We start from the raw sequence: 27,031 nt of genomic DNA on the forward strand, positions 1-27,031 counted from the left end.
ACGGGGGTTCGATGGCTAGCTAAGGCCCAAAACCAAGCTAAATAAACATGTTGAGGGGGGGAGGGGGGGGGGGGGGGGGGCGCAGTTACTACTACGAAGATGCTTACCTGTAAATATGTGTGTTAATTTTTGCGTGTTTGTTTTTGTTTGTTTTTTTTTTCTCTCTCCTAACAATTTGTAATTTGTTCAATATAAAATACGAAAACTGAATAAAAACATTTATAAAAAAAAAAAAAACTAAGGTTTAAAATGAACAAATTAATGGAGCTATAGGTGGAAGAGTTTTCCAAACTTTGGCCAGCCTTTGTGTGTGGAAGTGTTTCCAAGTGTCACTCCTGGACACACACACACTTTCCCCTGACACACTGACTGTTGTACATATACACCATTATTTTTCTGTTCAGCTTCTGGCACACACTCTGCACACATCCACTTCATGTACTCAGTCTGTCACAGCACCCCCACATTGCACCCCCACTGGGCGCATTCTCACTGTGGCACACTCCCACACTGTACACGTTCTGAGGCAGTGTACTCAGAAAGCTTGTCACACTCTCATACCCCCCGCCCCATCCCCCATCCTGATGTACACACTCAGCCGTGTCGCCTTAGAGTGGGATCAGAGCGCTATTAGTGACCGAGGGGCGGGCCTTGGAGAGGCTGACATCAGCCAGCAGGTTATAAAAGGAGCTGGGGATCAGTGCAGAAGGCAGTGATTGTGGAGACAGGCGGAGAGAGATATTTATAGAGAGAGGAGGTGTCTGTGTGGAGAATTAGTCATTAGCACAGAGACTGGGAGCTTTCAGCAAGCAGGGAGACACGCATCACACACACACAGAGCTGTAAGGGAAATGCTAAGGCTGTGTGTCAGGAAGGTGTTGCTTTCCCTGCTGGGTGCTATGTTAACCTGCCTGTTGGTGTTGTTGCTGGATCAGGGGCAGCAGCAGCCGGTGCAGAGAGGGCTGGAGCTCCGGAGCCGCTCTCTGCAAAGCTGGGAGAGCCCCGGGGAGCAGGAGGAGAGGGAGAAGGTGCAGCCACAGGGAGCCGGCAGCAGCCCGGAGCCTCCAGCCAGGAGCTTCAAGGAGTATTTCAGTGAGCTGAGCCGGGTGGGCAAAGGCTCCGGCATGAGGCTGCAGTTGCAGCGGGAGCAGGAGCACTCGGAGGCGGCCGTCACTCCCAAACCTTTCCGGGACGATATCAGCGCCGCGGACCTGTTCATCGCAGTGAAAACCACCAAGAAATTCCACCGAGCCCGGCTGGAGCTGCTGCTGGACACATGGATCTCCCGGAACAGGGAGCAGGTCAGTGAGAGGCCAGCAATCAGCAGGCAAATTAAATAATGTCCAACAGCAGCATGTCTCCAAATTACACTAATAACTGGGGCAAAGCTGGAGGTCTGCTCCACCCCCCTCGGAAATTTGGGCAGGGAGTAAGGGTGCCGGGTGGGCAGAGTTGGGTGCCGGGTGGGCAGAGTTGGGTGCCGGGTGGGCAGAGTTGGGTGCCGGGTGGGCAGAGTTGGGTGCCGGGTGGGCAGAGTTGGGTGCCGGGTGGGCAGAGTTGGGTGCCGGGTGGGCAGAGTTGGGTGCCGGGTGGGCAGAGTTGGGTGCCGGGTGGGCAGAGTTGGGTGCCGGGTGGGCAGAGTTGGGTGCCGGGTGGGCAGAGTTGGGTGCCGGGTGGGCAGAGTTGGGTGCCGGGTGGGCAGAGTTGGGTGCCGGGTGGGCAGAGTTGGGTGCCGGGTGGGCAGAGTTGGGTGCCGGGTGGGCAGAGTTGGGTGCCGGGTGGGCAGAGTTGGGTGCCGGGTGGGCAGAGTTGGGTGCCGGGTGGGCAGAGTTGGGTGCCGGGTGGGCAGAGTTGGGTGCCGAGAGGGGCTGCTGGATTGGCAAGAGAGGGTGCAGGGGTAGGCGAGAGGGTGCCGGGTGGGCAGAGAGGGTGCAGGGGCTGACGAGAAGGTGCTGGGTGGGCAGAGAGGGTGCAGGGGTTGGCGAGAAGGTGCTGGGTATGTGAGAAGAGAGGGTGCTGGGTGGATAAGTGCTACTGGGTGGGTTTGGGAGGAGAAGGGGCGATATAGAGCAGGATGGGTGCAGCACAGCCTTCAACAAATTTGAGATTAAGTAGGTTTTGGTTAAATTCACAGAACAGACCCAGCTCCTGTTCGTTTAGCTCTGCTGACGACTTGTAACATTGAAGTTTACTTTGAATGAAATTGGAAGGGTATAGTGGGGCACTGCCCCTCAGTGCTCGGCTGAGCTGCCCAATCTGTCACATGGATAACAGTGCTGGAACTGCGAGAGGGTGACTAGCCTCTTCTGGCTCCCAGGTCTGGCAGACTGAGTGGCTGAGATTCAGCATCTTCTGCCAGCCTCCTGCTGTAACGCTGCTGTAATTGAAGTTTCTCTCCCTGCTCCAGTGCTAAACCTTCCTCCAGTTAATTCCTATTTACTGATCTCAATGTCTTAATGCTATAATTAATTGGAATTTAAAAAAATAAGCTTGACTGCCCTTTTTATTAAAAAAAATCACCTTAAACTATTGCTGTAGAACTACTGTTGACCTCTTGGTTAGTGTACTGGCATAGTACATCTGATCTTTTATTTAGAGAGAGATTAACAATGTCAGTGAATCATATTTGACTATGGGCTCATTAATAATGTACCGATGCTAAACTTACATTAATTTGGTGTATTTTACAGAAATTGTTTTAAATTTTGAGTTACTGTTAATATTGTGATCATCATTAATAAATTATGTTGCCTCTTGGGTGTAGGGGGAGGAGGGAAATTTTGGCTTTGTGTTCTTGTTAATGTGAGAGGGACGAACAGCACAATATTTGACTTTGCAAGACCCCTAAGTCCTGAAATGAGGATTTCCATGCTCTGTCAGCCCTAACCTGATTAATTAGGGGGTTTAACAGAAACCAGAGGCTTTAAACAATTATCCTGAGCTGAATGCAGAATTAGGCTGGGAGCAGAGAGGGCATGAGCTTAAGTTCCCAGAGACTGCTGATAGATACAACAATAGGGAAGACAGTGGAAGAATGTGTGAGACATGATGGAGAAAAGGGGTCTTAACTTAAGGGAGGGCCAGCCGCACAGTGGTTAGCACTGCTGCCTCACAATTCCGGCCTTGGGTGACTGTGTGGACTTTGCACGTTCTCCCCTTGCTTGCGTGGGTTTCCTCCGGGTGTTCCGGTTTCCACCCACAGTGCAAAGATGTGCAGGTTAGGTGGATTGGCAATGCTAAATTGCCCCTTAATGTCCAAATGCGTGCGGGTTATGGGGTTAGGGGCAGTGGGCCTCGGTAGAGGGTGCTCTATCGGAGGGTCGGGTGCAGATTCAATGGGCCGAATGGCTTCTGCACTGTAGGGATTCTATGATTTCAAGGTTTGAAGCTTTACTTGAGTGAGGGTGAAGAAAATCCCTCCATATGTAGAGATTGAATGTCCCCATATGCTATTTCTAAAATAGCTATTGATTAAATGGTTTTTAATCCACTTGTACTTTCCCCACATAAAATAAGCGCATAATTTTTAAGCACTGAAACCCACAACATTCAGCAAGGGTTAATTCAAAATTTCTATCTTGCATTAACCCTCATCCTTGTAAAAAAAAATGCATCTCGACCTCAACCCCCCCCCCCCCCCCCCCCCCCCCCCCTCTCTCTCTCTCTCACACACACACATAAACCATCCTCAGTCACTCCTCCCAGTCTCCTGGGAATTTGGAGAATTGGGCCATATAATGTGATTAGTGACGGTGCTCACTTTTTGACTTGAGAGCACTTGTCAGATGTAAAACAGGTTCTGGGATCTGAGTCGCGCATTGAGTCTGATAGTTCCAACAGCAAATAAAAAGGCGGTAGAATTTGAACAGCTTAGCTTCCGAGACCGTGGGTTTTCTTCCAAGTCCAGATTCACTCAGGAATCAGTGGGATAGGAAACATTTAAAACACAATTCTTGAAAGGTGAAAAGGCTCCCAAACGGAACATTGTCATTGGCAGGAAGACCCTGACCAAGGTCTTAATATAGGCTATGTGCACCTTCGCTGCACATATTGTAACTCTTTCCCAAAAGACTGTATTGAAAATCAGATCAATATTTTGCACCTGCTGAATTGACTTGTTAAAGTAACTCCTGAATCACAAGTTAATAACACACAGCAGCTATAAAAATTGGTTAGTAGTGAAAGGGTGAAACATTCTGTTCTGTGTATAAAATTGCCTGGCACTTAAATCTGATGGAAAGATCTGTGATATGGATCCTTTTCTGTTGATGTCACCGACATTCAGTATAATTGAGTTCAACTGCTTCAGACTTGAATGGTCATCAGATTAGAACAATGCATTTGGGCTAATCCATAAACAGAAGCTCATATAAATTAAATGACTCAAGTTTGGGTCAAATTCTTAGCTGGTAATCAGGCTTGTTGTAGTTTGTTGTAGTTGTAACAATGAGTGGTTTGAGCCCAATAACATGACACCAGCCCACAAATAATCTTTATTAGTGTTACAAGTAGGCTTACATTAACACTGCAACAAAGTTACTGTGAAAATCCCCTAGTCGCCACACTCCGGCGCCTGTTCGGGTACACTGAAGGAGAACTCAGAATGTTCAATTCACTCAACAAGCATGTCTTTCGGGACTTGTGGGAGGAAACCGGAGCACCCGGAGGAAACCCATACAGACACGGGAAGAACGTGCAGACTCCGCACAGACAGTGACCCAAGCTGGGAATCGAACCCGGGGTGATTCCGTATGATCTGAAAGATAATCACGTACTTCAATGTTCGTAGATGGTTATACTCTACTCTGAAATCAACAAAAGCTTCAATTAACTATGATGGGGTTCTATGGTTTGACAAGACAATCACCTTTTAAAGGATTTTCGTCTAACTCTGTGATAGAATGTGTGCTTAAAAAAAAATTGATGTGATGCTCTGAGCTTTGTGAGCGGTTCAGCTTGACATCCCCAGCCTGAGTGATCGTAGTTCAGCTCTCACACTGTCTCCTTGAAGACTAACAAAGCTCTTTTCTGAAACCAGAGAAAGGAGCTCTGGCCTCTTGTCCTGGGCTTTCCATGGGAACGTAGAAGATGAAGCCGTGGATTTGGAAAGGAAAGAAGCGGAGGTCAGGTTGCCTGGCGATGGGAAGAGGTTCCCAGCTTACTGATGCTGAGAGAGTGACAGTAAACGGTTACCTCCTCACAGCCAGATCAGCATTGCCTGTGTGTTTAATGTCTACACGGTTGTAGAAGATTTGGGTTATGTTAATACAGCTGCAAAAGAAACCTGTCGTTGTTACCCTCTAGCCATATTACACACACTTCACTAGAGTATTGAGAATATAAATATTCCATGGCTATTTGATATACCTGCATAACCATTAAGGTGTATCTATCAAGGGAATCAAGTCTTTTGTAGTTATTGGTTGAGAACATAAAGACAACCGTTATGACATACAGCACTGTTACTGATGTCTTTGAGCTCTGGACATTGTCATTTGACGTTTCTATCAAGTGTGAACCTGGCCTATAAACGCAAGCAGGAAATTTCTGTAATGCTCCATTAATTTGGTCAATCTTGTATCGGTGCTAACTGGGTAAACTGTTTGTCAAATGAAGGTGTACTCCTAATGCCAAACACGTGGTTACAAAAGATAAATACTAGAAGAGAAATAACAATGGGTGTTTATTTCTGCAGGGTCATAATGGTACCTGGCGTTCAAATGTGTGACGTTGCCATGGTGCAGGAGGTTTGTTAGTCTGTGCAATGCAAGATGACATTTTGTCCAAGTGTTGCAAACTGGCAAGACCAATTAAAAATAAAACCCTCCTGCTTCTCAGTTAGTCTTCATTGGAAGGCCCAGCAGTAAACCTGTCTTCAGTTCCCGACACAATCTCTGCAGCCTCATCATTAACTCCATCTACATCAGCCAGAACCAGGTTGCATCCCAGTTTGTTCAAACTGTGTGAGATGGAGTTCAAATGTGGGGTGGGGCTGGGGGGGGGTGGGGGGGTGGAGAGGGGGAGGCGCAGTGCATTGGTGACAGGAGAAGAGTGTGTGAGGTCAGACACAGATTATTTTCAAAATGTTAAGAAGCTCGGAACTCAGGAGGAGCACCGAGATATAGAGGTCTGAATAAGATACAGGGCAGGTACAAAATAATAATTAAAATTGCCAAGGCACTTGCTTTTAGCTCCAGAGGTTCATAATATAAATGCCTCAAAATTCTGCAATCTCTGGTTAGACCTTCTCTGGAATACTGTGTTCAATTCTGGATACTGTATTGGACTGTACATTAACTATGAAGGGAATGCAGCACAAGAGTGGTGCTGGGGCTGAAAGGGTTAAATTAAGAGGACCATTTCCATAGACTAGACTTGTACCCCCATGAGTACGAAGATTAAATGATGATCGAATTAAGTTACTGAAAAATAATTGAAGGATTTGATAGGATAGATTGTGTGAGAGAGAATCTTGTTCCTCTGCTGGGTGAATGCAGAACAAAGGCATAGCCGTAAGGTTATAGCTAGCTTTTCGCGAAACAATTGCCAGGAAGCAATTCTTCACGTAAATCCCCTGTGGATACCTGGAATTGTACCCCCTCCCCACCACCAAAAGACAGCTGAGGCAAAGCAATTGAAAATCTCAAAACTGAGATGGATAATTTTTGCTTAGTAAACATGTTAAGGTCTGTGGAGCAAAGATGGGTAAGTAGAGTTGAGGGAGGTTCACATCAATCAGGAAATCACTAAAAAGTGAAAATAGACTTGGAAAGCCTACGCCTGTTGCTAACTGCATTTTGACATTAATTGTCTTTTATGGACGTATGAAGGGGGCTTAAAATCACTGTTGCCCTGCTAAGTGCACAATTGTTCAATATTACCCGCAGCATCCCTGAGATCAGTTTGTAATATAAATGAGGAGAATCCCATAATACTGAGCAACTTGCAATATTAACCTTCAGGGCAGTTCTCGCAGCTGCCACCTGTGTTAATCCCACGTGTATGATGCGTACACTGCTGCAGCTGAATAACTGTTGTATTGTTTCTCTAGACTTCTCTTCAGATTTTTTTTAAAGTTTTATTTTAAAAATAGTGGTATTGGGTTCAGAAAGGAAGTCACTAGGCATTGGTCCAAGTTGCTTTTAGCCAAATGTTTCTATAAAAAAAATGCAATCCAATTGCTTCTCTTTTTTTCTTGTCCTTAATCAAATGCAGCGATAAAGACTGTTTGATTATTATTTTCTGCTGACCAGCTGGATGTTTAATTTAAATAGATGAACTGTGTTTACAAAACCCAGCGGTTAACATGTGCGCTAACTGCGTTGTTTTGTGGATTTTGGGGGATTGTTTTGCAAGAGAACACCTCCCTTGAGTCTTGGTGAAGCATCGGTCAAGTGTTTCTTCACCCTATCCATCAAACAAAATAAATTCCTCCCTTGCTGGTCCCCCCCCCCCCCCCCCCCACCCCCTGCCCAGAGGTGGTCTGCTCTGCACATCTCTTGGGAGGGGTGGGATCTGTGGCCCTTTGCTGAGCACTTCCGCTTCCCCTTCAGCAAGCAAACTCAATGGTGAGTTTTAATCGCAGAAGGGGCTGGCTGTGTCTGCATTGAATGCACTAACTGCAGTGGATAATTTTAGTTAAACTAACAGACAAAGCTTTAAATTACTGGGCTGAAACAGCTGGTGCGGATGAGAGAGGACAAAGATTTGGGAGGGTAAAGGGAGGGGCTATGAAAATTGTGGGTAGGAACCCAGGAGGCCTGAGAATAAGTGGGAAGCGCATAACATGGATGTGATTAACTTTTCTCTCTGCATTTTTAAAAATTGTGTGATTTGTCCACCTTTTTAAAAATTCTTTAATGGGATGTAGGCATCGATGGTAAAGCTAGCATTTGTTGCCCAACCCTAATTGCCCTTAAGAAGGTGGTGGTAAGCCACCTTCCTGAGCCGCTGCATTCATGTGGTACAGGTACACCCACAGTGTTGTTAGGGAGGGAGTTTCAGGATTTTGTCAGAGTGACAGTGAAGGGACGGGCAATATATTTCCAAGTTAGGATGGTGCGTGGCTTGGAGGAGAATTGCAGTTGGTGTCTGGTGCCCTTTTCCTTCCAGGTGGTAGAGGTTGTGGGTTTGGAAGGTGCTGTTGAAGGAGCCTTAGTGAGTTGCTGCAGTGCATCTTGTGGATGGTACACACTGCTGCCATTATCTGTAAGTGGTGGAGGGAGAGGGCTACTATGTCCTGGGTGGTGAGTATTCTTGGAGATGCACTCATCCAGACAAATGGGGAGTATTCCATCACACTCCTGACTTGTGCCTTGTAGATTGTGGATAGGATTTGGGGCGTCAGGAGGTGAGTTAATCCCTGCAGAATTACCAGCCTCTGGCCTGCTCTCATAGCCACAGTGTTTATATCCAGTTCAGTTTCTAGTCAATGGGAACACCCAGGATGTTGATAGTGGGGGATTCCGTGATGGTAATTGATGCACCATCGATTGCACGTGAGGCGAGTGATTTACCAATGTCAGGCTTTAATTAACTAGAACACAGCCTGGCGATCGTCTACAGTGGAAAGGGACGATCGTCAGGCTTCTGAGCATTTATACCTCGTTGATAGAGGCGTGGTTAACTCAGCCTCTCGGCCAATCGGTCGAGAGGCACATGACCGACCAGGGCCAATGGTAAGCCGACGTTCTGGCCCAATGGCAGACGAGTATGCAAATCATATCATCACAGTAATGCCATTGAAATATAAGGGAAATGGCTGGATTCTCTCTTGTTGCTGGCCCTTGTGTGGCACAAATGTAATTTGCCACTTGTCAGCCCAAGCTTGGGTATTGTCCAGGTCTTGCTGCATTTAGACATGGACTGCTTCAGTCTGAGGACTGAGGAGTCACAAATGATGCTGAGCATTGCACAGTCATCAGCGAACATCCCCACTTCTGACCTTGTGATGGAGCGAAGATCATTGATGAAGCAGTTGAAGATAGATGGATCTTGGACACTACCCTGAGGAACTCCTGCAGTAATGTTCTTGGATCTAGATGATTGACCACTTGAAGTATATCATTCATGCGTTGCTTGGATTCCTGGGAGAGAGGAACTTTGCAGTATTTGCCCCAAGTGGCCATTCTTCGTGTGTGTTGCAGTATTCTCGGAAGGTTGTCAGGCGGGAAGTCTTTAGAGAGATGGCTATTGCATTTCATCTTGCAGATGCTCAATATTTACAAAGGTTATAGGTATAATTTAAAATAATTTTTGGAAAAAAAAGTCTGTGAAAGTTTTGAGTGTGTTATTCTAAACTGCTCTGACCTCATACCAAATATAGCTTTGTTTAAATTTGAACCTGCAACTCGACAATCTTTGTGTTGATATTTGCATTCCTGCCCTGATGCATTTCTCAATGTCTGTTTAGCCGTTGGACCACTGTGTTCTGTTTACTGTGTACAGTATAAACACTGATCTGGTGGCTCAGCCTCCAAGATGCACCTTGGGCCAGATCGAGCTGGTTCCAACTGGTTAATCCCGGGGCAGGTTCTTTTTCTTGAGCGAGTGAAGACAGAGGGCTGCTTCTCTCGACTGTTTATCTTTGTGGAAGCAGGAATGTGCGGAGCGTGTGGCAATATTAACTGTTTGAACGAGAGTGGCAGCATCTGGAGCCTCCCTTGAGCAGCTATCAATTCACCTGTTATAGGCTGGGAGGAGTCGCTGTGCAATCAGCTCTAGGCTCGGCGTGTGCTGCAGTGGGTTGGGACCGTCTCGGCTTTCACCAGGCACGCTCTCCACAACCCTGAGGCACATTGAAGTGTTAGCATGTTAGGAACAGCACAAGCTGAAAGCAGCCAATGGTGCGTGTTCACATCATCTTTTAAAAAAGATGCTTCAAATTCTTGAGGAAACCTGTTAAAATGTATCCTCGAACCCTGAAGGCCACATAGTTCAGTGATTTTAAAAAGGAGGCGCAAGAAGGCACCTTTGTGCATGTCAAACATTTCAACATTTGTGACAATCCTTTATTGATTGAACACTTTGAACTTTAAAAATCATAGTAGATTTTATTCTAGTTTCTAAAAAAAGCCACCCACTCAATCATAGAATTTATAGTGCAGAAGGGGGCCATCCGGCCCACCGAGTCTGCATCGGCCCTTGGAAAGAGCACCTACTTAACACCTCCCCACACCTCCACCCTATCGCCATAACCCAGTAACCCCACCTAATCTTTTTTTTGGACACAAAGGGGCAATTCAACATGGACAATTCACCTAACCTGCACATCTTTGGACGGTGGGAGGAAATCGGGGCATCCGGAAGAAAGGCATGGGGAGAACGTGCAGACGCCGCACAGACAGCGACCCAAGTGGGGAAACGAACCTGGGACCCTGTAGCTGTGAAGCAACAGTGCTAGCCACTGTGCTAGCATGCCGCCTGTGAACTGCATCAGTGATTCTTCAGCCCATGCTAGGATAGTCATTAGTGTGTTGGACATCTGATTGTATTCCCAGGCGTGGTACTTGGTTGGGTTTTCAGCCCATGCTGTGATAGATGGCACTGCCAATGTAAGGCTGTTGGTGAACAACTTTCATGCACCATCTCAGTCTATTCGGACTGGGACTGTACTTGGCTGTTTGAATAAACGTCGTGCAGCTCACGTTGCCAAGGCTGTTGGGTCACTCGAACAGATTTTCAGTACGTGAGCATTTTAATATCGCAATTATACATCGTCTGCTGGACTTAACATTTTCTACTGGCCTATTTAACTGGCCTATTTAACTGCCATTGACACCCTGCTCTTGATATATAACCTGCCACGATAAACAAGCATTAAAGGGTTTGTCTACAAATCAGCCCAATCAAAAATAAGATCTGAGCACAGCTTCAAATATTAATGCGTTCCTTCTCGCCAGCGATGTGTCATTTTAAAATAAAATTACCAGTCAAACTTTTATTTAATATTACCAAGCTTCCTATGTTCCCTTCGTGGCCTTGTGCTGTTGAGCTTATCCACAGAAAATGACTTCCTGTCTTTTTCTGGACTCTGACTGGCTTCATTGTTCCTGGTTCCTCCAGTGAGCCTTCCTGTGTTGGTCGGAATGAATGCTGAGAGAAAACAATGAGTAATTCCCAGTTGGAAGAGAAGAATAGAGTACAGGACAACAATAGGGCTTCCAAAACAATGAATGTTTGCTTCGGAGCAAGGTATCTTGTAAATAGATTTATGCAAGATGAAAGCCCCCATTCTTCGGAAGGACCCGGGTTTGTGGAAATTTGCTAATCCCCGAGAAATATTGTCACGTTAAACATTCTTGCAGTCTGCAGGAGTGAAGAAGCAATGTGAGCTACCTAGATTAGAAACATAGAACTCCTACAATGCAGAAGGAGGCCATTCAGCCCATCAAGTCTGCACTCACCCTCTGAAAGAGCATCCTACCAAGACTCACTCCTCCGCCTTATCCCTGTAATCCCATAACCCCACTTAAGTTGCACACCTTTGGACACTAAGGGCAATTTAGCATGGCAAATCCATCTAACCTGCACATATTTGGACTGTGGGAGGAAATTGGAGCACTCAGAGGAAACCCACGTGGACACGAGGAAAAAGTACAAACTCCACACAAATAGTCACCCAAGGATGGAATTGAACCCCCGGGTCTGTGGCACTGAGAGGCAGTAGGGCTAACTATTAAAGAGAGGGTAATTATTAGACCACTGACTAGAACAAAGGGAATTCAGTGTGACAACTATTCATGAGATGTGCAGTCCACACACGTTAAGTTGAATATGGATTAGTTCATTTCCTTTGTACTGGTATTGCTTTTTTCCAGAATCGCTTAACACTGGGGAATGAAGGTTCAGTCCTCCAGCTGACTCCTACTGCTCGCTGGCAGTGGGATTGTCTATGTCCACCACTTGTCAATAGAATTTTCCATTGAAGCCACCCCATGCCAACAGGAAACCGCAGAGATGCGTTGCCAGAGGGAACAGCGAATCCCAAGGACCGGAGAATTCCGGCCAAAGTTTATGCATAAGGCCTGTAGTGAGAACATTCCAATTCTCTCCAGATGCACCAAAGCAAACTCTCATCTGTTTCCATAGTTGGTTATTCCTGGAACAGATTAGCTAGTTTATCGCCAGGGATTTAAAGCTTGAAGGACACCACTCCCCATCAGGCCTGGCTGACCAGGAGTGTCTCCCACTCTTACCACCAGCCTTGTGGTTTTTGGAAGGATTTACAGGTTGACAAACTTTTTGGCCATCAAGTCCTGGGGTGGGAGAGGGCCTGGATAGCATGCTCTTTCGGACGTTGGTACAGATTCGATGGGCCTTAGGGCCTCCTGCACTGTAGGGATTCTATGATTCTGGCTCGGGGGCAGGGATGCTATCCACTGTGCCCCAAGACCTCCCATAGTGAGAACATTTATGAGCAGAATACAATTCCCCACACTTAATCTATGGTTGAGTTAATGATGGTCAGATCAACTTGAGTGTTCATCATCCTGTTGCGCAGGGGTCAGGCTGGAGCCCATGTCATCAAACTGCACCAAAACATCTAAGGACAGGGTGGAAAATGGAACACTGGAACAGCCAAAAGGAACACTTCTGTCAGCCTGTTCTTTGAAACGGGTTTCCTGGCTTGCTATCAGCAGTGTTGAGTGCTGGTAAAGGCTAGGCAGGAAGAAGGGTTAGGAATGTGGGAAGTGATAAATGCAGGGCTCAGAAACTGGCTCCGAAGGGGCTGACTCTGCAGCCCCTGCCGGCCTTGCCTTTCCTGCCTAGCATCCCTTTTAGGAGGCAGGGACGGTCTGGCTGGCTGCTGGTTTCCACAGTGCCGATTCAGAAGGGCCATGAAGCCTTTCCTGCATTTGAGATGTTGGCGGTGATTCCAGCTGCATTCTTTTGCACATTGCGAGGAGGAGGGTGAGAAATGACAGCTATTAACACAGTTCTAAGCATATGGACACAATCTTAATAAAACAGCATTGAGCATTGTTTTTCTCATTGGGAACTGGATGCTGTTTGCTTTCAATATTTTGGTTTCTTTTTTGTAATAGGTTCCCAGCTAGCAAATATAGTTGCAATGCTGAAAATTACGGAAGGGTCAATTTTCTCTTCCTGGTGACTCAGTTGCTCAAAAGCCCGATCTATGAAGTCACCTTTGTTTTCTCTTTTTAAAAAAATGTTAATTAAACCCAAATCCTGCCCACTCCACAGCTCTAGGGTTGTAATTTGAACAAATTCTGGGCCAATTCAATTGAGCTCAGGAGAGTCCAGATTGATGTTTGCGCCCCACTACAATATTACTTATTTTTGCGGAGATATGGGGCACGATCTTCCCAAAAGGGAACAAAGTCCCCGAGCGAGCGCATTTAGCCGTGTGTTTGCTGGCTCTCGCAGTGCCGAGAAACACGTGGCTATTCAACACGACTCGCTTTGAATAAGAGGCCTGAACGGGGAATGCGTGGCCAAGGTCACACCGAGCCCTGTTTTTTTACAATGGGGAACTCTGCTCGCCGGAACTCCCCATTGTCGCGAGAGATTAAATAGTGTCCGATTTCCAAGACCCCAAAAAGAATCCGCGACTTCCCCCCCCCCCCCCCCCCGGGCCAGGCAACCCTGACCCGATCTTCCACACAAAAAATGCCAGTTGGCAGTGCCAGGATGGCACCCAGGTAGCACTGCCAGGGTGCCCTGGTGGCACTAGCAATACCAGGTGACCACCCTGCCCGAAGGACACGCATCTGGGGGCCTTCAATCCACTTGGAGACACTCAAGGGCCATTCTGTCTGGTCCCCGTTTGTTGGGACCATTGTCAAACAGCGCTAGCCCGAGGTCCCCAAGGCAACGTGATTGAATTCCAAAGCCTCAGGTACCTTGGGAATCTGCACATTGAGTAAGGCTTACTGCGTCACACTAATGTGCAGATTTGCTAAAAAGTGATCTCTCCCATTGTGGGCGGGATTCCCCTTGCAACATCTTGCAAGATTGCGTTGAAAATCGTGTGGTGTTGCAAGCCGGTTAGACCCTGGGAGCGGGGTTTCCCGGTTTTCACCAGCCACGCTGCACCACGGCGAGAGGTCTTTCCGGCGCACCATGACCAGAGGAACACGCCCATGGTCTCCAGCACTTGGAATAGTGGTAACGAACCTACATTGGCATTCTTCATGTGACCCTAGACTGGCTATTCCACTGGGGAGTACATCGTAAGTTTAATCACACCCTCATTCGATGTCCCAAACCCAAACCTACACCTCTAGCAGGAATTACGGGATAGTAATCAGGAGACCATTGCTTACACCTTCCTCATTCAGGAATGTTGACATCAATTTCAATGCATCATTCCCCCCCCTCCCCTCGCCCCACCCCTTCCACATCACCCCAATAGGTCATAGCCGGATAGACTTGCCATCAAACGTGGGCTCTTTTGATTTGTGCAGTTTAGCACCACACAACACCATTGGGGAGGTCTATATTAATATTTGTTGCAAAATCTGCATGCCTCATAGTTGTCATAATTTCAGGTGGCAGGATTCCTGAAGATCCAAGTCTGCCTTTGGGATCGCTTACGCAGTCACGGTTATTTGATGTTCCTTATTGCTCTAGTATATTTCTGATTTTGGTTCCTGCAGGTTGAAATGTGCAGTAAATCAGTTGCAGAGAGGGTAGAGGTGGGTACAGTGACGATGCCCTTCATGGTCAAATAGCTCACCAACACTCCAACCATTTTGGGTGCACGAAGGAATGGCCACTTGTTCAGCAGGCACCAACAGCCCTCTGATAACTGGCACACGTTACCACATTCTGAAGCGTGGAAGGCTGGGGTGGTGAACTCAAATGCAAAATTTGGAAGGAAATCGCTAAATTTTGGTCAGGCGCAAGTAAGCAGGCGGGTGCATTCTAGGCATTGATGCCCCATGCACCATGGCTTTATATCAAAATGGTTGCCTGTTAAAATTTATTAAAAAATGATTATCCATCAATCTGAGAATATTTGTACATGACCAGCACTTTTAAACATTCCAGGAATATTTAAGAAAGGGAACGATAGATTTCAAGACACTAAAGGCGTCAAGGAGTATGGGGAGAGAGTGGGTTTTTGTCATTTGAGATGGGAGGATTAGCCATCATCACATTCACTGGTGGAGTTGGCCCGATGGGCTGAATGGCCGACGACTCCTATTTTCAATGTTTCTTAGTGAAATCTGGTGGAATATGAAGGCTATTCCGTGAAAGCCTTTGGATAGGTTCTGCAACAAACCTGTGTGTGTTACTTACAGTTAGAGGTTAGAAATAGGGGTGGCACGGTGACATAGTGGTTAGCACTGCTGCCTCACGGCACTGAGGATCTGGGTCGATCCCAGACTCTGGATTCTCCCAGTATCTGCCTGGGTCTCACTCCCACAACCCAAAGATATGCAGGGTAGGTGGATTGGCCACACTAAATTGCCACTTAATTGGGAGAAAAAGAATTGGATACTTTAAATTTTAAAAATGGTTAGTAATAGAAGGATCTACATCAGCCCAAAAGGTGCACTTCAGTGGGACCTGAAGTCCCACAAGCTGCTTAAAAATTTGGGCATCCTTTTTTAAATAGTTTGTCCCAAATTCCACCAGTTCTTCCATGAAATAAAGCCGAGTGTTTCGCGCCATGTTATTGACCAAAGCAGAATGTGTGTTGTCACATAAAAGCTGGTAATGAAACTTGCAGGTGGCCAGAAGGCGTCCCTTTAACTTAAAAGAGCGGGCAGCCCCCACCTCCCCCAACCTTTGTTTAAATTGCTCAGCTGTATGCTAATCAGTTAAAACATGTTTTTACTTTCCTTACTGGCGACTTAATTCAAGCAAGGAATCCTTGCTATTGTGAGGAGATTTTAGTGCGGGTGGGTAGCGGTATGCCTTGAATACACAGGGACTTGTGTGGCAGTGGAGCAGAAGTTATGCTGTTATTCTTTTATCCCCCCCCCCCCTCCCGGTCAGTTCCTTTCTCTCTCTCTCTCTCCCTCCCTCCATATTGTTCTGCTCCCTGAAGTCGGCAGATGGTCCTGCAGTGCGTGCCTTCTCCCCCCACCTCGCCTTCAATATTTGTTTTTCCCGCTGGGAGCTGAATCCTCAGCTGTCTTAACTTGTCGTCTCTCCTACACACACACACTCGCTCCTGCCCACCCCAACCGACTCCACCCCGAGCAAACACAATGGCAGCTTTTCTGAGCTGTTCGCCAGCTGCCTGCAGTTAGCTATTCAAACAGGCAGGTGAGTGACTCACTCCCGAGCAGGTAAGCAGCAATGCACCTTGGCCTCGGCTCAAGGACACATAAAGGTTAGCGCGTGTTTCCCTGCAGCCAGGCTTAAGTGACTCCAGGAGCTGTGTCACTGTACAAACACGTCTCTGATGTTGACTGTGAAAACATGCCTGGCCTGACGGGTAAAGCAAGCAGACAAAGTGGCTGAAGGCCCCGTGCCGATGCCTGAGGTGTTATCTTGCCAGGTGCTCCTGCCCCACCCAGAGTGTGTCGCTTTGTAAATAAAGAAGAAAAGTGGTTTGGTGGGGGGACCTGAAGTGCCATCAAAGAGTTATCACGGTGCTGGCATCGCACTCCTTCTGTCTCCCAATACCTCGCCTTTTATGTTCCTTAATAAACAAAGCTGACTTTTATATGATTTTTCTTTAATTTCTCCAGCGAGCTACTCCATTGCAACTTGCAGTCACTCGATGGTTAACATGCTGGCACTTTTTTTAGCGCTGGTTGTACGGCTATTTCTTGGTGAATGGTTGTGTTTCTTGGTGACAGGCATGTTACAATGGCCCTTATGTTAAGGGAACCCAAGGGTCATCTCTCTGCTTTGTCCTCAGTTAGCTGTGGGGCTGGGATGCTGTGGAGCTCTGGACAGGTTGCTATGGCGAGGCAGCGGCAAAGCACAGAAAGCGACACAACAGATCTTTATGTGGGGAGGTTTGCTTCTCATTGCGTCCCCCGCCAACCCCCCCCCCCCCCCCCTTCACATTTTGAGCTTGTTTGACTTGTTTAAGCAGCAGTTTGGAATAAATTTGCCATTATTCAGAGCCGATGCAAGCCCTAGTGACGCTGGATAGTCTGAGAATAAAAATGAGGGCTGACAAAAAAAAGAGTGAGGGACATGGACAGGGGTGGGGGTGGGGGGAGGGGGGGGGGGGGAAAGAGTGTACAGAGCAGGTGGATTTTGGCAGAATCTTGTCCTTGGGGAAGGACAAGAATCTTTGAATCACTTTGCACAGTTATTCTCAGCAATAACAGCCCAAAATGAACAACAATATTTGAATTTCTACAGAATTGTGTCAATAAAATAATGGTGGCTACTTTTTGTTATATTGAATCACTTCATGAACATGCAACAAAATAATTGAGGGTTAAAGTCTATTCATAGCCAAGTCCTCAATGTTCTATTTCTTCATCTCTTCCAGTAATACTATGCCATAGAAACATAAAAGACACTTAGAAATAGCAGTTAGGCTCACAGTGGGTTGATTTGAAGTTCATGTTTCCTTTTTGTTTTCCAGACATATATTTTTACTGATGGGGAAGACGAGGAACTAAAGAAAAGGACAGGTAAGCCGTGGGAACTCTTTCTGGGGTCACCTGAGGTCCTTGCTGTACACCTGTCCCTTTATCTGGGTGGGGCTCTCAACTCATAACCCGGTGGGTCCAGGAATGACAAAATCCCCAGCAGTTTGGTGGGCCGTCTGTTAACTGAGACCAATTAGCACAAAAAAGGCTATCCTTCTGCTGTTAGGAGTAATCTTTAATTTGCTGGCATTATAGAGTGGGAGGGGGTGGGGGTGGGGGGGGGGGGGGGGTGATAAATGAGCCCACCCTTCCGGTGCTGCTTGTGAAGGGTTGTTCAATTGTAGTAAACCAGTTAGTTCCAGGGGTAAAATCTGTGGTCAGATGAAGCAGCCTGGGGTCTTGTGTGATTGCTGTTTGATAAAATGCGGATATTGTTGCAGCAAAGACCCGGGGAGTTGATTTGAGTAAATCTGGAAGTGCCGCCAGGCCACTGTCTCATCACCACCAGCCTTTGAAGTCCCCGGCATTTTGCGGTTCCCAAGCGATGATTATGATTGACAGTTGTCAGCGTTTCATAACTCGGTCGCTATTCAACTAAAACTTTCCCACTATCTGCCACCTGTCGCGTGGGAGGCCTTTGAATAAAATTGATTGAGGGAGGAAAAAAAGGCTTGTTGCCATGGGGATCGTGGCTGCCCTGACTCTAGATGCAGGAACATTTAAGTTTAGAGCCCTGACTGCGCCCCCCCCCCCCCCACACACACCCTGTGCTTGCTGCAAGGTTGCAGCTGTCTGCAAATTTGATTGTGTTATTACCAAAAACTGCAGCTTAAGTGCTTCTAAGCCCCTTTACCCATGGGTTAGTTTGCACAGGCCTGGCAAAATCCTTCAGAAATGGGGAGAGTAGAAACAAACTGTTTGTTAACTGCAGTTTTCGCTCTGCTTTGTGGCCAGGCAGTTCCAAAATATCACTTCCTTTTCCAACACGATTTGAAAAGCCGGATTCCCATTGTTACGAGCGGAATCCTTTTGACTCCAGGATTCCTGAACTTGTCATTCACTCGGCATAATGCACACTTCTGCTGTGTGCTTGCGTTCATCTGTAGCCTTTGCCCCTGTGTCTACCGTGTATATCATTGCTAATGTATTGTTTCCTTTCCCAATAGTAGGCCACATGGTCAACACTAACTGCTCAGCCGCTCACAGCCGACAAGCTCTCTCCTGCAAGATGGCGGTGGAATATGACAAGTTTATTGAATCAGGAAAAAAGTAAGTAACAAGGGGAAGCAGCAAGTCACTTGAAAAAGCCAGTAGTAGCTCCTCTAGTGGTGGTGCCAAGAAATGCATCACATGCCAAACTAAATCATGCAAAACATAGGAGACAGTGGCAACATCACTGAACTAGTATTCGGAGGCCCAGTCTATTGCCCTTGGAGCAATTCCCATCATGGCAATTGGGGAATATGTATTTGACTCTTAACTGCTTTCTGAAATGGCTTAGAAAGCCATTCAGTTCAAGGACAATTAGGGATGGGCAATAAATACTGGCCATCCAGCAACACCCAATGAAAGAATAACGAAAAAGATAAGATGCTCCCAGTTTAATCTTCCATGTATATTGAGAATCAACCTCAGAATCACAGCGCAGAAGGAGGCCATTTGGCCCATCCTGTCAGCACTGGCTTGCCAAATGAGCAACCTACTTGGTGTCATTCCCCTGCCCTTCTCCCCATAACCCTGCAAATTCTTCCTTTTCAAATAGGCCTAATTCCCTTTTGAATGCTTCCATCGAAGCTGCCTCCACCACACTCTCTGGCAGCGGATTCCAGTCGCGAAACACATACTGTGTTGAAAGTTTCACCTCGTATCACTTCTGCTTTTACTAATTACTTCAAATCTGTGCCCGCTTGGTATGGATCCTTTCCCGAGTGAGAACAGTTTCTCCCTATCTACTCTGTCCAGACCCCCCACGGTTTGGAATACCTCTATCAAACCTCCTCTCAATCTTATTTTCTCCAAGGAACACAGCCCTAATGTCTCTGATCTAAGCTCATAAAACTGAAGTTCTTCATTCCTGGAACCATTCTTGTGAATCTTTTTTGCACTCTCGCTCATGCCTTCCTAAAGTGCAGAGAATTTAAAGTCTGATGAGCAGTTGGAATACGATGGTGGCTTCAGCATCCTTACCCTAAGGAAAGACTGAAAATAATCTTAGCCAGAATCCTAGCTTCTTCCCATTGTGCACCAACTCCATTATGCGTAAGGAAGGCGAGTGAGAACAGGCTGGGACTATGCTATGGGATCAGGAGGACCCGCGCGCACAGAATGTATCTCTGACATTAGTTTTCTGGGGTTATATGAAGAATGACCAAGGGGGCAAAGTACTAGTGGGCTGAACTCACCCATGCAACAGCTAAAGCCAGCACCTCCGAGGAAACGGGGTTGAAGGAAAAGGAAGGAAATGCAGAAAAACAACATGTCATAAATCTGAAAATGGTTACATTTGAGAGAGTCTTGTGGTGTAGAATGGAATGAAATCTGAGCCCAGCCAAACTCGGCTCAGCCATCATAATACCGCAAAATTTAGGAAGTTGCTTGATATTTTGGGAAGTGGGCTGCTGTAGTCTGGTGGGAATATGCTTTCTGCAAATGTTTTTTTCTCAATGTTAAGGTTGGTCCCCCTTGCTCTTTCTCTGACTCCCACCCCACTTCTGCCCAGCAGAGCATAGTGGCATGCTGGAGTACATTTTTATGGATGCTGTTAAGTCTTGGGTGTGTGCAAGAGATCAGGACATTCAACTGTCAAGGCATCACAGCGGAGACAGATCCCATCTTCACTTTGATCCCTCCTGGAAAGTATGCAATAATTGGGAACAGGAATGCTGACTAACTTTTTTTTTGTTCTGCTGACCTTTGCATTTTTGAGGTCAGTTGACTCAACCACAGCTGACTAGACACTGAGCTGTGGGTCACCCTGAGTGAGGTCATCACCCTCGGGGTGTTATGGCATAGACATTGCTCCAAACGAGGGGAGAATGAGATTGGAAAGGGGAGAGAGTGGGGGGGGCAGATAAGAAGGTGAACGAGGTGGCGACTGAGGTTCAAAGGGGGGAGCATGTGGAGGTGGGGGGAGAGAATAAGGATGGGAGGAAGAGCATATATGAGAGTGAGAGACAGGCAGGTAGGGGGAGGACAATAGCACAGGGCTTATTTGAAAAGTCAATGTTTTACCTGCTTGAATGTTTGGTGCTGTGAACTGATGTTACCATTCTACCTTACAGGTGGTTTTGCCATGTTGATGATGATAATTATGTGAATACCCGTACCCTGGTAAAGCTTTTGGCACAGTACCCACACACTCAGGACATCTACATTGGGAAACCAAGCCTGGATAGACCCATTGAGGCCACTGAAAGGATCAGTGATAATAAAATGGTAGGTATGGAGGCAGTAATGAAAATTAATGGAGTGAATTGATTGTTAGCTGTTTGACAGTAGTGGAGATTTGCACAGTTATTTTATACTCCCTCAGATGCTCATTTCACATAATTGCCGGGGTCTTTGGGCATAGTAAGACTTATGTGATCACCTGTTTAAAATAAATACTTTCATGTATATGCCACATTCCAGAACCTCGGGACATCCCAGAGATTTTGTACAGCCAATGAAGCACTTTTTGAAGTGTAGTCGCTGTTGTAATGTATGAAATGTGGCTGCTGATTTGTTCACACCAAGCTCCCACAAACAACACTGACCAGCACCTGGATTTCCCGTTGTGAGTCTGCTGTGAGTGAGGATGGAGAATTTGCAGCTCAGCCAAATCTCCCATTCCCTGCAGTGAGACCAGGGAATCCCGTTGCTGTGAACAGGCGGGAAACCCTGCCCCAGTTATTGATTGTGGTCAGTGCAGCTGGGTGGAGTTCCATCTTCTCTGGAACAGTGTCATGGAAGCTTTTACGCTCACCCCAAGAGGTTAAACGGGGCCTCAACCAAAAGACACCTCTGACAGCGCAGCACTCTCTTGGTACTGCACTATGAGCGTCAGCCTAGATTTCTGCGCTCAAGTCACTGGAGGGAGAATCTAGAACCTTCTGACTCTTGAGGCGAGGGTGCTGCCAACTGTTATGGTTTACGCAAAGAATAAATCTTTGGGGAAGGGGGTTGGCATCCTGGGTCATCCCCAAATGATAACTGAACTTGAATATCTTACTACGTCACTGTGCCAATGCCATTGTGTTTCTTGCTGCTGACTTGGGCAGTGTGGGTATTGAAAGAGGATGGTATTTTATTTAATGCAATTACTGATATTCTTCTTTTCTCCGCAGCGCCCGGTACATTTCTGGTTTGCGACTGGTGGTGCTGGATTCTGTATCAGCCGAGGACTAGCACTGAAGATGAGTCCCTGGGCAAGGTATGCGCACTGCCGGCAGTTGAACAGACAAAATTTGAGGATTTGCATGTTGTCTGTCGTTGCTCTTTTTGACGAGACCATTTTGAATAATAGACCAATTTTCCCTAGTTTATTCAAATAAGGGGCACCTCATTAATTCACTTCCCAACCAGGCAAGTGAGAAATCTGTCTCATGCTTGTCGTAATCCTGCCTGTGTACATTTTGAAAGTTCAAGTGAAATATTTTAATTGTAACTGTACTAGACTTGGGAGGTGGTGGCCTAGGGGTATTATCACTGGACTAGTAATCCAGGAACCAGGGGTAATGCTCTGATGTCCCTGGTTCAAATCCCACCATGACATATCGACCGTTGTGAAAACCCATCTGGTTCATGAATGTCAAAACTGCCATCCTTACCGTGGGCAGCATGGTAGCATAGTGGTTAGCACTATGGCTTCACAGCATCAGGGTCCCAGGTTCAATTCCCAGCTTGAGACATTGTCTGTGCGGAGTCTGCACATTCTCCCCATGTCTGCGTGGGTATCCTCTGGGTGCTCCGTTTCCTCCCACAAGTCCCGAAAAACGTGCTATTAGGTCATTTGAACATTCTGAATTCTCCCTCAAGTGTGCCTGAACAGGCGCGAACAGTGTGGCAACGAGAGGCTTTTCACAGTAACTTCAGTGTTAATGTAAGCCTACTTGTGACAATAAAGATTATTATATTATTATTACTACCGGGTCTGGCCTACATGTGATTCTAGGTCAATAGCAATGTGGTTGACTCTTAACTGCCCTCTCATAAGGTTCAAGGGTAATTTGGATCCACCAGCGACACCCACAATGAATTTTAAAAAAACGATGGTCAATCTGGACTATATAAATCTGCATACCTGATCTAACTGTTGTGGATTTATCAGATATTATTTGAAAATTTTGTTATGAATCCCTGGCTGGGGTGAGCTGCCTTGAACCGAACACAGTTTCCCAATTTCTGCTTTCTCCATTTCTCCACAGTGGCGGTCACTTCATGAACACTGCAGAGAAAATCCGCCTTCCTGACGATTGCACCATTGGTTACATCATCGAGGCCATTCTGGGAGTGAGGCTAATTCGGAGTAACCTGTTCCATTCGCACCTGGAGAACCTGCAGCAAGTAATGAGAACTGACATTTCCAACCAGGTAAGCAGCCTATATGGCAGCCAGCCCAACAGTATTTCAGTAATAGACTGCGCCCATTCCTCAGGAAGAAATAACAGGCCCTTGAATTGAACTGGTCTGTATTGCAGGTTACGTTGAGCTACGGCACGTTTGAAAATAAAAGGAATGCCATTAATCTGAAGGGGGGCTTTTCCATTGAGGAGGATCCATCTCGGTAAGTGTGAGATTCCATTGCAATGCATGAATTCAGCAGCCTAGTCAGTATTAAAGATTAAGAATGAGTACGGTGCAGAAGGAAGCCATTCGGCCCATCGAATCTGCACCGACCCTCCGAAGGAGCAGCCTACCTAGGCCCACTGCCCAGCCCTATCCCCGTAACCCCACCTAACCTGCACATCTTTGGACTGTGAAAGGAAACCGAAACACCCGGAGGAAACCCACGCAGGCACAGGAAGTACGTGCAAACTTCACACAGCCATTCAAGGTCGGAATCGAACCGGGGTCTCTGGCGCTGTGAGGCAGCAGTGCTAAACACTGTGCCACCACCATGTGCTTTGTTACAGAAGTGCTCAAAACCTATGAAATAGGAGAAGTAGGCCATTCAGCCCCTCGAGTCTGCTCTGATTTTAATGTGATCACGGCTGATCCCTATGTTTCAAATTCCTCATTCCCATCCACCTCCCTTGCCTAACAAGAATCTGTCTACCTCTGCCTTAAAACATTCAGTGATGCCGCCTTCTGAGGCAGAGTTCTAAAGTTGCACAACTCAAGTCACCAATAAAACCTCTGCAATTCCACTCCTATCATATCTTTGATATGTTTTTGACGATGTTGGTAGGTGCATTGTCGGAAGGGATGGGTATGAGATTTAATGCATCAAAACTCTTTTAGAGTTTGCTAGCCGGAAGCACGTAGTATGCGGCGCCCATGATTTTCTAGCTATTAAAATAAATGGTCAGAATATTGAAGGCAGCGTATTTAACAGAACTACTTCCATAGACATTGGTTGGGGACAGGGGGTAGGTGGAATGGATTACGTGCCTTCAATAAGCTAAACATTGACATTGTAGTACTAATCCATTAAAGTGGCTTCACTCAATGAGTTCAACACAATTATCCCAGGAGTCTATTAACCTGGAATAATTTGCAACTCAAATCACGTCTGCAGCCGTGGTCTAGGAAACACCCAGTCCTGGCAGTTGTCACCCGGGCCAAAACCAAACAAATCAGTAACAGGGAAGAAACCAAATACCTGTGCTGTGATAAAAACATTGGCTGGTTTTACTGAGCACACAATAAAGTTTGATAACACTGGTCTGGCAGTAAGTTCAGCCTGCAATTCATTCTCTTAAAGCAGTGATAGATTTGTTCAGTAGCACAAGGTGATAAATTAATGAGAGTAAACTGTAAACCTTATGCCACACAAAGCTCAGCATTGTATTTAAATCTTTCCACTCAATGCCAGTGACTATAACATGACGTGAACATGACTTGCAATCAGAATTGTTTCCATTTTGAGTTACAAGATTATTTGTTTTACATACTGGGCGGCAGGGCAGCACAGTGGTTAGCACTATTGCTTCACAGCGCCAGGGACTCAGGTTCAATTCCCGCCTTGGGTCACTGTCTGTGAGGAGCCTGCACATTCTCCCCGTGCCTGTCTGGGTTTCCTACGAGTGCTCCATTTTCCTCCCACAAGTACTGAAAGACGTGATTGTTAGGTGACTTGGACATTCTGAATTCTCCCTCGGTGTACCCGGACAGGTGCCGTAGTGTGGCAATTAGGGGATTTTCACAGTCACTTCATTGCAGTGTTAATGATGGCCTACCTGTGACATTAATAAAGATTATTATTATGAACCTAATGGATTGTTTTCTTGATTTCTCTAGGTTTCGCTCAATTCATTGCCTCCTGTATCCTGATACCCCATGGTGTCCTCGCAATGTTACTTATTAACCTCTAACCTCGTCCCATGTAACCCCGGTATCTAAAGGGGATGTGGGGACCACTGTATATTTTGGCTGTGAAGCTCTTTTGTAGCAGTGTTAATGCACATTGCTGGGTGGTAGGGCTGCTGTGCGGTCCGAATTTATCAATAGTTTTTAGTGTCTCCCTCCTGTTTGAGGCCTGTACAGAAAGGAGCCATGCTCTTGAGTCCAAGCAGAACAGGAAGCAATGGAAGGCAAGCAGACATCACAAAGGATGCGTGATTGTGTGTTGTGTAATTAATTTTTCCCCGAGTGTGAAATTGAAAGTGTTGCCGATGTATCGGCGAATCTTTAGGAATGTAAACAGCTCCTCCCTGAGCTAGCTTTAAACATTCACTGCTTTTCATTGTGACCAGATGATAGGAGAAAGTCAGTCGACATGCTGAGGGTTAAGCTCAGAGTTGAGCCACGAACACAGGTGCTCGGCAATGCGATAATGTTTCAAAGGCTCCATTTCAGTGGATGCTAAAACATAGGACTGAACATGTCTGAAGAATGTACAATCCTTTCCAACTTGTCGTTAAGTTTGGAAAATTATTTTGCCTCATCACCGGCCGACCAGATGGGATTAAAAGATGATTGAGATTTCCCGAAAGGATTTCTTTTCTTTACCATCTGCGGTCACCGTACTGTTCAGGGTGTCACTGGTAAAGCGTGTGTTCAAGGCTGGCTGCAGGAGGCTCCGAGACCAGGCTTCTGATTATTACTGAGGCCTGTCTCCATGTGAAAGCACTTTTCTTCACTCCTGTTAGAATCCTATGAATTAATGGCGCGTAAAGGAGTCGGCTATTCGTGAGACACTTCTGGAATTAATTTGGAAATGTGCTGCACTAACAGTTAATGGAAGACTGGCTAAAAAATGCTGTTTGATTAATTCTATTAATCATAATATTTGGTATTTCAAAATATCACTCCATTGAAAATGACTTCAAAGCAGTGTTACTCACTAGATTTTTTTTAAAGTCATAAAGCCACTTATTTACAGATTCTTATTCTGCATCAAATAACAAAGCCTAGTTGAAGAGACATTTAAAAAAATAAATGGTTGAATCATTGTCACTTTAAAAAAAAAAATTAAAAACCACTTATTTTTTGCTCTTTTAACCTACCCACCCCAATCACTTGTGTGGATCAGATGGATTACCTGAGGCTAATCTACCACTGTCTAAAATGGCACACTATTTAACCTGGGGGACGCAGCAGAGATGCTCTCAATCCTACTTCTGTCTGTGTACTTTTACGACTGGTACTTGGTTCCTGGCTAGAGGGGCAGAAGTTGGAACTCTGGCTATTATCCATCTTAATCTGAGGACTTTGAGATTGTAGTATGTCTCCCTCTCATTGAGAAGGTTCAAGACCATACCTAATCGGTTCCGGATTTCCATCGAGCCTATTTAATATTTTCTTGACGTCTTCTTTTTAACATAAAATTGTATCATCTTTCTAACCCTTTCATTCCCCCTCCCACCCCCCCCCCCCCCCCCCCCACCCCCCACCCCCAAAAACCCCACCAACAGCTCTTAGAGTTGTGTGAATCCTTTCTTCTTGATTTTAGAGTGAGAGAGGGAACAAAAGGACTAAAAATAATCCCATTGAGTGTGTAGCACTTAGAGCAGCAGGTATCAGTCATGTTATGCTCTGTGACAGTGACCCATACTGGGTTATTTGTATTGTATATATTTATCTGAACAGTATTTACTGTTCTTTTGTATTGCTGTATATTTGAAATGGTTGCTTATTATTCAGAAATCCTGATCTGTAAAAACGCGATGTTTGAATGTTTAGATTTAATTGCTTCTTATTTATATTCCAGTATCTGGAAACAAATGACTGTAAAGCACTGTAAATATAATTGCTGATACTCAGGGATGGAACCTGAATGGTTACAGTGAAAGCTGATGGGGACCCATCCTTTCCTTTCTAATAAAGGATTTTATTGCTTGAAAAATAAAACCATA

General features: G+C 46.1%; 1 protein-coding gene across 1 annotated transcript; it reads left to right on the plus strand.

The window, feature by feature from the left end:
- The first annotated feature begins 698 nt into the window (after window positions 1-698).
- Window positions 699-26,136, plus strand: lfng (LFNG O-fucosylpeptide 3-beta-N-acetylglucosaminyltransferase). The gene is made up of 8 exons (XM_038820002.1): window positions 699-1,301; window positions 17,528-17,576; window positions 18,701-18,803; window positions 20,816-20,969; window positions 21,860-21,945; window positions 22,940-23,105; window positions 23,213-23,298; window positions 24,975-26,136. Exons 1-8 carry the CDS (start codon window positions 852-854, stop codon window positions 25,039-25,041), a joined length of 1,161 nt encoding a protein of 386 aa, XP_038675930.1. The 5' UTR covers window positions 699-851; the 3' UTR covers window positions 25,042-26,136.
- Window positions 26,137-27,031: the final 895 nt, after the last annotated feature.

This window comes from Scyliorhinus canicula, chromosome 15 (assembly GCF_902713615.1).
Source record: "Scyliorhinus canicula chromosome 15, sScyCan1.1, whole genome shotgun sequence".
Classification (NCBI taxonomy): domain Eukaryota; kingdom Metazoa; phylum Chordata; class Chondrichthyes; order Carcharhiniformes; family Scyliorhinidae; genus Scyliorhinus; species Scyliorhinus canicula.

Coding starts and splice junctions, on each gene's coding strand:
- lfng (XM_038820002.1), top strand. CDS start 852: ATGCTAAGGCTGTGTGTCAGGAAGGTGTTGCTTTCCCTGCTGGGTGCT. Junction 21,946..22,939: donor AAGATGAGTCCCTGGGCAAG/GTATGCGCACTG, acceptor ATTTCTCCACAG/TGGCGGTCACTTCATGAACA. Junction 23,299..24,974: donor ATTGAGGAGGATCCATCTCG/GTAAGTGTGAGA, acceptor TGATTTCTCTAG/GTTTCGCTCAATTCATTGCC.